The sequence below is a fragment of the Bos indicus x Bos taurus genome, chromosome 13 (assembly GCF_003369695.1).
Source record: "Bos indicus x Bos taurus breed Angus x Brahman F1 hybrid chromosome 13, Bos_hybrid_MaternalHap_v2.0, whole genome shotgun sequence".
Lineage (NCBI taxonomy): Eukaryota > Metazoa > Chordata > Mammalia > Artiodactyla > Bovidae > Bos > Bos indicus x Bos taurus.
In genome coordinates this window covers 36482773-36495458 of record NC_040088.1, presented here as the reverse complement: position 1 = coordinate 36495458, position 12686 = coordinate 36482773, and the positions used below count along the sequence as shown (strand labels likewise).

Below are 12686 nucleotides of genomic sequence, written 5' to 3'. Positions count from 1 at the left end.
TGTTTACACTGTACTGTAATCTATTAAGGTGCAATAACAGTATGTCTAAAAAAGGTACAAACATTAATTTAAAAATACTTTACTGCTAAAAATGCTGGACAACGCAGAGTTGCCACAAACCTTCAGTTTGTAAAAAAGCACAAGCCAAAGTACAATAAAATGAGGTATGTCTGTGTTAAATCTTTTATAAGACTTTCCTATCTTTAGTGAATTAAGAAATTAAGTTGCATTTATTACAAAGGGAGCTACTAAATACCAAACTCAACTTAGCTGAGCAATGGTAAAATTTTCTGCCCAAGAAATATATTTCTCAAGTTGTTAAAATAGAGGACATGAAATATCATGATGGAATAAGGACTGAATGTAGCCGTCCATGTACATTAGTTTAGAGCAAGCAGATGATGAAGCAACCTAGGCAAATGTAATTTTCCTTTAAAAAAAATAAAACGAAACAAGCCTTGAAATGAAACAAACACAACAGTTTTAGTACATATCCAGATCTACTGGCCTTTTACCAATATAATTTCAAAAGCTTTAAAAATGATCTCTAAAAGAGGTATTTGGATCATCTGAGTGAATATTAGTAACAGATATCTGAAAATTAAAGATGACCAGAGAAAACTTACAAGAGTGTTGCCCAGGCTCAGCAAGCGTGTTTTAACAACTGGCTGGTACATATACTTCCACTGTTTACTAATATTTAAACTAACCATTTAAAATTGAGAGAGGCTTCATTTTTAATAAATATGGTTTTCATTCTGCTATCTCAAATGGACATTTTAAAATATCACCATGAAGATGCTTATGTGCTACTGAATTTCATCACAGTTTCTCCAAATGAATTCTCACTTCAAAAGAGAAACAAAATGATGGTTAAGATCAGCATCTCAAACTGTCTAGAAATCAATCCATTCCTAGCAGAAAGAATCTCAGTACAATGGAGGTTACCGTCTTTGACTTACACAGGTTTCCTCTTTAATAAATAATATATAATTGTATCCTGAAATAGTTTTTTCAGAGTTAGGCTTTTATTACATGATAGCTGGATTTAATAAAACAATAGTATTTAAGACATGCATATTTTCCAATTGTATCAAGTTTTTAAAAATAAACATTGGAAAAAAGGTAGCAAGCCAGAATAAAAACATGACACAGCAGACTTGCTCAGTGATGGTTTAGAGGCCTAAGAAACAACACTTTTGCCTACCTTCTCTCTCTCAACAGAGCCATGGACATGAGGACAAGGAGTCCAGCCTCATTACTAATACACAATACCCCAGGGATACAACTTGTAGGACTTATCAAGAGGAACCAACTTGCTCCTACATTTCTCAAATGACAGAACTCCCTGAGTAAAGAGTCTTTGTAACTCTGAATAAAGTTTTAAAAATGAATAGTAGAAAAATCCTATCCCTTTCCTTACATATATAATCTATTTGACTTTTATAGGCCATATATATCTACTTGATTTTGTCTTCTCTTAATAATTAGTAGAAAGTCAGTGAGATAAATAATAATGCACACCCTCCAATCTAAAACCTCAAGCTTTCAGAGGTATCATCTCATATAAAAAGTGGAGCAACTATAAAGAAGAGCCCCAGACTCATATGCCAGCATGCAGGGCTGTCAAAGACCACAGAAAACCTTTGTACTGATTAGAAAGTTGACCTTCCCTAAGACTGATTTTGTTAGAACAAGACACGTCACTGCCATGTGCTAGAGAACTGCTAAATAAACATGCAAAGATATCTGAGGAGAAGGTGGCAATTCCTAAGCTGTGCAATTCACACCGGCCCCCGTACACAGCAGCCTGCATGCACAGGCCACACAATCCCTACTCACACACAGAACTGGCCACTGCAAGATGCCTGCGCTGTGCCAAGGGTAACACAGGTCAGTTGTGTGTCCTCCAGAGTATTCTCAGGGCATGAAAACTGCAACACACAAACAGCCCTGGGTAGCTGGTGGTCCACCAGCCACAACCATGAGATAACACATAAAATCAGTCTCATCATTTTATAGCTACAACTTTAAATACAGATCCAGCATCCTAAAGGAAAATCTCATTACAAAACTTGTGTTTGGAGTTACAGGTTAAATGTAAAAAAAATCATGATGAGAATTTTTCTTGCCGTTCAGTAAGAAATTTGTGTGCTTTTGCTACACAAAAGGCATTTCTTATTTTAAACATATTTATTCACTGGTCAAAACATGCTTTGAGTGCACAGTTAAATGCTTTCTATAGATAATCTCATTTAACCCTCAAAACAACCAAATGAAAGTGATATTAACATGCTCATATTACAGCTGAGGAATGAGTATCAGAGGTTAGAAACTCCCTCACACAACTAGAAACAATATCTGAGACAGGACTGAAACCTTAACTTCTTTTTATTTCACTATTTCATCAAGTAGGTACAATGTTTATACTCAGTTGTACTTAAATCATACATGTATACTTGGTATAAAAATGCCTGTGAATAAGAATCAACCAGAATTAATAAAATCTGTATACACTGTTTGACTTACATGTGAGATTTCATCTAGGAAAAAGAAAAGGAAGATGCTATAAAAACAAATGCAGTGAGGACATGTACGCATAAAACTAGAATACAGAACCTAATGTGGCTGAACACATACAACTCATTAACTGCTTGCTGAATTAAACTGAACAAAGAACTTCAACTTGAAGAGGGGAAAAAAGCATATGGAAAAGCACAAATCTAAATAGGAGAAATAAATCACTTTTATGAAAAAGTTGTACATATGATCCACAAACCAAAATCTTATGGATTAAGTTGCTTTTACTACTGGCCAGTTGCTATAGACATCTCAGAAATTATCCATATAGCCTTCTATAGTAAATCTTTATGTTTCTAAGTGGTTGTGGATTAAAAATTTTATATAATCTGGATCATTTTGAATATATAAGCTATCAATTATCAGTGGCCCTCCTTTAAATGTCTGCTATAGATAAGATTTATATCACCTGACATTATTATCACTATTATAGCTTGGCACCCAGTTTCTTCATTGGCAAAAACTTTAATTTTCTGTAAAGCACTTCCCTGGTGATTCAGTTGGTAGCGAGACTGCCTGCAATGCAGGAGACATGGATTCAATCCCTGGGTTGGGAAGATCACCGGAGAAGGAAATAGCAACCCACTCCAGTGTATTTGCCTGGGGAATTCCACCCACGGTCAGAGGAGCCTGGTGGACTATAGTCCATGGGGTCACAAGACTCGGACACAAGTTAGAAACTAAACCACCAAGGATGGCAACTGAAGAATTATTCTAATATAAACATTTTCACTTAAGTTTTCAAGAATATTTCTAGTGCACAAATCAAATGATACCAGTGAAATTAAACATTTTTTATTCCATGCTATGTGTGAAAAATGTGAATTTTCTTTCCTGAAACTTTAAAAGCACTTATTAAATTGACAAAAACAGTGTTAAAGCTAATAGTCTCCCACAGAAAACTGTACTGTTAGTTTATTGCTCTCAGACTTGACAAGCGAGTGTCTGTGTTGGCTCAATTGCCTAGAGTCATGAACGGAAAGACAATGTTCTGGGGAAATCAACCAATTTTAAGATACTGTGTCATTTTTATAATTCTAGGTTTTAGAGAATTCATGATAAAGCACTCTCAATATACCTAATTATCAAATCTATTCATTTTAGAACTAAAAAATTAATGTTTATCCTATTTTAAACCTTTCTGTTCCCAAAACAGACTTTTCATTAAAGTATTAGAAAAATTAAGAGCAAATAAGGAAAAAAGACAGACATATTACACATGAAACCAATCTTCACATTTAAAAAAGGTACTTCTGTATGTGACCCTGAGTAGAGACGTATACACCCCTTTCAGTCTGTTTGGACGGCATCAATATTATCCTCACTGAAACTTTTTTTTCTTTTTACTAATATTTACTGAAGAAAATGCTTAGGAATACCATTAACTGTGTGTACATTCAAAGGGCTTTCTTTTATTTTTCAGATTCAAGGCAACCCAAACAGGAGAAGCAGACTCCCTGCACAGGTGAGTTTTCTCCCAAACAATCAGGAAGGAAAGGAGCCATCCTACCAATGCCAGTCCTTACTGTGAAATATTACCAAACTTCTGAAAACAAATCTCTATGGGGCATACATAAATAACGTTCCAGATTTATAAAATAAAAAACTTACAATTTCGTCGCCTGGTAACCAATATCCTTCCTGTTCGATACCAGCTTTGGAGCCTTTGCAGCCCACTGTCAGCGTCTCCACAATAAGACCATCTTTCACAGCCAAGCTCAACTGACGAGTGGTCTCCTTTGGATGCATACCGTGGACTCGAGACATGTACCTGAATACAGAGGAAAACAAAGTTTAAATCTCTTAGTACTGAAAAATGAAAATGAATAAAAACAAGAAAATATTTTTCTTTATTGTGACATACTTATCAGAGCCCTACGGAAAGAAAAGAAAAGAAAGAAGTCAGTCAGTCCTGAATACTGAACTCTTTCAATTATCATAATATTTTAAACCTTAAATCTATTTTGCCTATTTAGAGGAACATTTGTTCAAAATACTCCCAAACCAGCATAAATAAATCTTTTAACAGATTTTATAGTCAAACATCCCATTTAGTTCTAGCCTCTGTGGCAACTGCCACTAACCTCCACTCTGCAGATTCTCAATCTAGAATTTTATCGTCTTCAGGATGTTGGAATATAAAATACTTTTACTCAAAACTTAGGAAATGACACCAAAGAAAATACAGAAAACACAGCTGATTGTCAACATATAAAGAAAACAAGAATGCATGCTATGATCAATAAGGCAAAAATGTGATCTTCAATTAAATATATTTTGAACTGCATCACTAAAGCATACAAGCTCTTCCTGATTTATAGTTACATGGCATATTTATTAAAAAATTTTGTTCCAAACACACCCTGCACCACAGAGAATGATGTTTATAGATTCTCTTGCACTCAGCAATTGTACTAAACTCAGGTTAACATTATGGCATATTTGCTTCATATCATTTTATTTTTCAAGGAAATAAAACGTTACAGCCACAACTGAATTTGTGCCATTTTCCATTCCTCTCCAATCAAACCCTAATACCCTCTTACTGGTAAACTAGGATATCTAGACACAAAAACATACTGGGAGACAAATCAGGCTGGCCTCAGTCTCTCCAGAAAAACATCCTGTGCTGCAAGACAGGGCTGAGTGCCCCAGGGTATTCAAGGAATTAAGAGTACAACAGAAGGATTCTGTATCCAGTTACCTGTCATTTAAATATCTATCAGAGCAGTCAAAACAAATGATTTTCAAAAGGCACGAACTCAGGACTTCCCTGAAGGTCCAGGGTTGCTCAGCGCAACCACAAAAAAAAAAAAAAAAGCAAGATCTCATCACTGAAGAACCTTCAAAACTCAGGAGATGAATTTCAAGCTACACAAGGAGTAAATCGTGCAGAAGGAATGCAGAGCCTCTGTGTCTACAGCTTGTGGAAGAGAACTGTTTTTTGTTTAGGTGTTAGATAACTGTAAAGAGTTATTTTCTATTTTCTCTGCCAATGCAGTTAAATGAGAGATAAAAAGGAAGTGACATGGGAGCAGCAGCCCCACTGCCCTAACAAACAAGGGCAGGAAGAGACAAGGTGGAGTGGTCCACAGACTAATGTGTTGGCTTTGCCGCCTACCAGCTAAGGGTGGCAAATGATGCAGCAGAGCTACAAGTATTTTTTGATATGTAAAAACACCAACAGAAATAATCAACCCAATCAGAAACCCGGCAGAGGACCTGAACAGACACTCTTCAAAGAAGACATACACACAGTCAACAGGTACATGAAAAGATGCTCAACCTCACTGATCATCAGGGAGATGCAAACCAAAAATCACAATGAAATGTCACTTCACACATGTTAGAATGGCCATCAGCAAAAAGACAAGAGATAACAAGTGTTAGTAAGAATGTAGAGAAAAAGAAACATTTGTACAGTGTTAGCGGGAATATAAACTGGTTTAGCCACTATGGAAAAGAACATGGAGGTTCCTCAAAAAATTTAAAATAGAACTACCATATGATCTATTTCTGGGTATTTATCTGAAGAAAATGAAACACATCTGCACCTCCATGTTCCCTGAAGCAGTATGTACAACAGTCCAGATATTTACAATAGACAAGATATGGAAACAACCTAAGTGTTCATGGACAGATGAATGAAGAAAATGTGACATACAGATATATATAATGGAATATCACACAGCCATAAAAAACCCTTGCCTTCTGTGACAACATAGATGATCTTGAAGGCATTATGCTACATGAAATAAGTCAGACAGGGACAAATACCATATGATCTCACTGATATGTGAAACAAACCAAAAAAACACTCATTAGATACAGAGAACAGACTGTTGATTGCCAGCCATGGAGAGTGGGGAGGGAGTGAACAAGATGCATGACAATCGTTAAAAGGTACAAACTTTCAGTTATTAGATAATTAACTCATGGAGATATAGTGGATATCATGGTGACTATGGTTAACGATACTATACTGCATATGTGAAAGTTGCTAAGAGAATGGATCTTTGAAAAGAAATCATGGAATAGGTACAATTTCTCAAAAACATTATACGATTATCTTTGTATAAGAGTTTTAGGGGTATATTCCAGGAACTGTCAAAAGAGGTTACTTCTGAGAACAGGGGTTCACCCAAAAGGGGTGTGAGGAGTACTTTCTTTTTCAACAGTACTCCCTTTTGATTTTGTTGATGTATCTACTGGCTGAAGACTATTTATATAAAAAAAGCAGCCACCATTTACCACCCCTCCTGCATGAGCTTGCCAGTCTTGGGCAGGTTCCTTTCTTTCTTTCCAAACTCATCTTAGCTCTTCTGCCCTTTACTTATCCATAATGATTTTAAAGTCAGTTGGCAAAGATCCATGAAAACCATTGCTGTAATTTAGATTCAGTTCAGTTCAGTGGCTCAGTCATGTCTGACTCTTTGCAACCCCATGAATCACAGCACACCAGGCCTCTCTGTCCATCACCAACTACCGGAGTTTAATCAAACTCATGTCCATTGAGTTGGTGATGCCATCCAGCCATCTCATCCCCTATCGTCCCCTTCTCCTCCTGCCCCCAATCCCTCCCAGGAACAGGGTCCTTTCCAATGAGTCAACTCTTCGCATGAGGTGGCCAAAGTATTGGAGTTTCAGCTTTAGCATCAGTCCTTCCAATGCACACCCAGGACTGATCTCCTTTAGGATGGACTGGTTGGATCTCCTTGCACTCCAAGGGACTCTCAAGAGTCTTCTTCAACACCACACTTCAAAAGCATCAATTCTTCGGAGCTCAGCTTTCTTTATAGTCCAACTCTCACATCCATACAGGACCACTGGAAAAACCACAGCCCTGACTAGACGGACCTTTGTTGGCAAAGTAATGTCTTTGCTTTTTAATATGCTATCTAGGTTTAATATGCTATCTAGCATATCTATCTAGAATATGCTGTTCTGACAGAATGTGGTCCACTGGAGAAGGGAATGGCAAACCACTTCAGTATTCTTGCCTTGAGAACCCCATGAACAGTATGAAAAGGCAAAATGATAGGATACTGAAAAAGGAACTCCCCAGGTCTGTAGGTGCCCAATGTGCTACTGGAGATCAGTGGAGAAATAACTCCAGAAAGAATGAAGGGATGGAGCCAAAGCAAAAAGAATACCCAGCTGTGGATATGACTGGTGATAGAAGCAAGGTCCGATGCTGTAAAGAGCAATATTGCGTAGGAACCTGAAATGTTAAGTCCATGAATCAAGGGAAACTGGAAGTGGTCAAACAGGAGATGGCAAGAGTGAACATCGGCATTCTAGGAATCAGCGAACTAAGATGGACTGGAATGGGTGAATTTAACTTAGATGACCATTATATCTACTACTGTGGGCAGGAATCCCTTAGAAGAAATGGAGTAGCCATCATGGTCAACAGGAGAGTCCGAAATGCAGTACTTGGATGCAATCTCAAAAACGACAGAATGATCTCTGTTCGTTTCCAAGGCAAACCATTCAATATCATGGTAATCCAAGCCTATGCCCTAACCAGTAACGCTGAAGAAGCTGAAGTTGAACGGTTCTATGAAGACCTACAAGACCTTTTAGAACTAACACCCAAAAAAGATGTAATTTAGATTAGAGGAGAGTGAATACCATTACAATTGTAAGTAATATAATTTTTCCTGATGAACTTTGAAAAACTGCATAATTACAACTTTTTCTACATCCTTAACAAGATCTTTTTAAAAAAATGAAACAAAGATGATTATTTTTAATGATAAAAGGTACCATTCACAAAGAAGATAAACATCATAAACCATTAGGCACCTTAACAACAAAGAAACAAAGACCAAAAAAAAGCAAAACTCAGGAGAAATATAAGGGAAAAGACAAAAAATATATAATCATAGTGAGATATATTAACATTACTCTGAGAATATTTTATCAAGTGCAGAAAAAATGAGAATAGGAGCATCTTGAATGGTGTCATTAATAATTTAAATAGATTTATATATAACTAATTTGTATTAATCATATCCTACACAAATATATTTAAAATTCATACTGTCAAACTATGAATCAAAGTGGAATCAAAATGCCATACATTTTTAATTAGGCAAAAATTTATAAGTTTTCTAAAATGTATCTGTTATACATATTATTTATATGTATGTATACAAAAGCTCTTCTACTACACTGATAAAGGCTTAGGAAAGAACATAAAAAAAAGAGAGATGGAGAAATTAGAAAACATTAAATGAAATGGAAGCACTGAATATGAAATAGAAAAAGTAAAACAAACTGGATAAAAGTAAAAGATCCTCAAGTAGTCCAGCTGTTTTTAAATATGGCTGTTTATAAGAAACATTTCTTGGATGAATGGAAAAAAAAAAAGACATATCTGGAGCTCTGGCAAAAATAAAAGCAGTACCTGGGCATTTGTAATTTTCAAAAAATTTCAAGATAATTCTGATATGCATCTGGATTTTAAAAAGTGATTACAGGTTTTTCTATTAAATGGTAGTTTCAGTGATACAGATTTCTATAATTTTTCTGCTGACAAATCACGATACTATGGTATTAAATTAATAATAGTTACATAATCACAACAGTAAAAGATGTTTATCAATTTTTCACAATGAATAGACAAAAATAAAAGATAATTATAATTGCAAGCCATAATGGGAACATGATTAACCTAAGAATATAAAATAATCACATATAATTTGTGGGGTCAAGCAGACTGATGTGGTCAGTGGAACTGCATATGTGCACGTTTTCATCTGCTCAGCCAGTCTTTGTCTTTTGGTTGGTGCATTTAATCCATTTAAGGTAATTATTGATATGTATGATACTATTACCATTTTCTTAATTGTTTTGGGTTTATTTTCTATAAGTGGGGTTTTTCCTTATCTTGTTTTCTGCCTAGAGTTCCTTTAGCATTTGTTGGAAATCTGTTTTGGTGCTGCCAAATTCTTTTAACTTTTGCTTGTCTGGAAAGTTTTTGAGTTCTCTATCAAATCTGAAGGAGAGTCTTGCTGGGTTGAGTATTCTTGGTTGTAGGTTTTTCCCTTTCATCACTTGAAATATGTCATGCCATTCTCTTCTGGCTTGTAGAGTTTCTGTTGAGAAATCACCTGATAGCCTGATGGGAGTTCTGTTGTATGTTATTTGTCGTTATTCCTTTGTTGCTTTTACTATTTTATCTCTGTCTTTAATTTTTGTCAGTTTGATTACCATGTGTCTCAGTGTGTTCCCCCTTGGTTTTGTTCCTTCTGGGACTCTGTGCTTCCTGGACTTGGTTGATTACTTCCTTTCCCATGTTAGGGAAGTTTTCAGCTATTATCTCTTCAAATATTTTCTCAGGTCCTTTCTCTCTTCTTCTGGGACCCCTATAATGCAAATGTTCCTGTGTTTAATGCTGTCCCAGAGGTCTCTTAGACTGTCTTCATCTCTTTTCATTCTTTTTTCTATATTCTGTCCTGCAGCAGTGATTTCCACCATTCTGTCCTCAGGTCATTTATCCATTCTTCTACCTCAGTTATCCTGTTATGAATTCATTCCAGTGTATTATTCATCTGCTTGCTTGTTCTTTAGTTCTTATAGGTCTTTGGTAAACATTTCTTGCATCTTCTCAATCTTCGCCTCCATTCTTTTCCAGAGATCCTGGATCATCTTCACTATCATTATTCTGAATTCTTTTTCTGCAAGGTTGCCTATCTCCATCTCATTTAGTTGTTTTTATGGGGTTTTATTTTGTCCCTTCATCCAGGACCTAACTGTGTGCTCTTTCATGATGATTCAGTTCAGTTCAGTTCAGTCGCTCAGTCATGTCTGACTCTTTGCGACCCCATGAATTGCAGCACGCCAGGCCTCCCTGTCCATCACCAACTCCCGGAGTTCACTCAGACTCACGTCCATCGAGTCAGTAATGCCATCCAGCCATTTCATCCTCTGTCGTCCCCTTCTCCTCCTGCCCCCAATCCCTCCCAGCATGAGAGTCTTTTCCAATGAGTCAACTCTTCACATGAGGTGGCCAAAGTACTGGAGTTTCAGCTTTAGCATCATTCCTTCCAAAGAAATCTCAGGGCTGATCTCCTTCAGAATGGACTGGTTGGATCTCCTTGCAGTCCAAGGGACTCTCAGGAGTCTTCTCCAAAACCACAGTTCAAAAGCATTAGTTCTTCTGCGCTCAGCTTTCTTTACAGTCCAACTCTCACATCCATACATGACCACAGGAAAAACCAGAGCCTTGTCTAGACAGACCTTTGTCAGCAAAGTAATGTCTCTGCTTCTCAGTATGCTATCTAGGTTGGTCATAACTTTTCTTCCAAGGAGTAAGCATCTTTTAATTTCATGGCTGCAGTCACCATCTGCAGTGATTTTGGAGCCCCCAAAAATAAAGTCTGACACTGTTTCCACATCTATTTCCCATGAAGTGATGGGACCAGATGCCATGATCTTTGTTTTCTGAATGTTGAGTTTTAAGCCAACTTTTTCACTTTCCAGTTTCACCTTCATCAAGAGGCTTTTTAGTTCCTCTTCACTTTCTGCCCTAAGGATGGTGTCATCTGCATGCTATGCTATGCTATGCTAAGTCACTTCAGTCGTGTCCCACTTTGTGCGACCCCATAGACGGCAGCCTACTAGGCTCCCCTGTCCCTGGGATTCTCCAGGCAAGAACACTGGAGTGGGTTGCCATTTCCTTCTCCAATGCATGAAAGTGAAAAGTGAAAGTGAAGTCGCTCAGTCGTGTCCGACTCTTAGCGACCCCATGGACTGCAGCCTACCAGGCTCCTCCGTCCATGGGATTTTCCAGGCAAGAGTACTGGAGTAGGGTGCCATTGCCTTCTCTGGTCATCTGCATATCTGAGGTTATTGATATTTCTCCCGGCAGTCTTGATTCCAGCTTGTGCTTCTTCCAGCCCAGCATTTCTCATGATGTACTCTGCATATAAGTTAAATAAGCAGGGTAACAATATACAGCCTTGACATACTCCTTTTCCTATTTGGAAGCAGTCTGTTGTTCCATGTCCAGTTCTAACTGTCGCTTCCTGACCTGCATACAGATTTCTCAAGAGGCAGATCAGGTGGTCTGATACTCCCATCTCTTTCAGAATTTTCCAGTTTACTGTGATCCACAGTCAAAGGCTTTGGCATAGTCAATAAAGCAGAAATAGATGTTTTTCTGGAACTCTCTTGTTTTTCACATGATCCAGCAGATGTTGGCAATTTGATCTCTTGTTCCTCTGCCTTTTCTAAAACCAGCTTGAACAACTGGAAGTTCACGGTTCACATATTGCTGAAGCCTAGCTTAGAGAATTTTGAGCATTACTTTACTAGCATGTGAGATGAGTGCAATTGTGTGGTAGTTTGAGCATTCTTTGGCATTGCCTTTCTTTGGGATTGGAATGAAAACTGACCTTTTCCAGTCCTGTGGCTGAGTTTTCCAAATTTGCTGGCATATTGAGTGCAGCACTTTCACAACATCATCTTTCAGGATTTGCAATAGCTCAACTGGAATTCCATCACCTCCACTAGCTTTGTTTGTAGTGATGCTTTCTAAGGCCCACTTGACTTCACATTCCAGGATGTCTGGCTCTAGGTCATGAAGATAACTTTCTGTAATTTGGTTTTTAGTTGCTGTGGAATTGTGGTTCTTGCTTCTTCTGTCTGTCTACTGATGGAGGAGGCTAAAAAGCTTGTGTAAGCTCCCTGATGGGAAAAAATAGGTGATGGGAAAAAATCCCTGGTGACAGGAAAAAATGGATCTTGCTCTAGTGGGCTATAAAGAAAGCTGAGCACTGAAGAATTGATGCTTTTGAACTGTGGTGTTGGAGAAGACTCTTGAGAGTCCCTTGGACTGCAAGGAGATCAAACCAGTCAATCCTAAAGGAAATCAGCCCTGAATATTCATTGGAAGGACTGATGCTGAAGCTCCAATATTCTGGCCACCTGATGGGAAGAACTGACTCACTGGAAAAGACCATGATGCTGGAAAAGATTGAAGGTGGGAGGAGAAGGAGACAACAGAGGATGAGATGGTTGGACGGCATCCCCAACTCAATGGACATGAGTTTGAGTAAGCTCCAGGAGTTTGTGATAGACAGAGAAGTCTGGTGTGC

General features: G+C 37.6%; 1 protein-coding gene across 15 annotated transcripts in view; it reads right to left on the bottom strand.

The window, feature by feature from the left end:
- Window positions 1–12686, bottom strand: part of ZMYND11 (zinc finger MYND-type containing 11) — a 75878-nt gene that overhangs the window by 35643 nt on the left and 27549 nt on the right. For all 15 annotated transcript variants that reach the window (XM_027559441.1, XM_027559446.1, XM_027559436.1 and 12 more), the window contains exon 3: window positions 4192–4351. In XM_027559441.1, the coding sequence (XP_027415242.1) occupies window positions 4192–4351 (160 nt within the window). The remainder of the gene's footprint in view (window positions 1–4191; window positions 4352–12686) is intronic.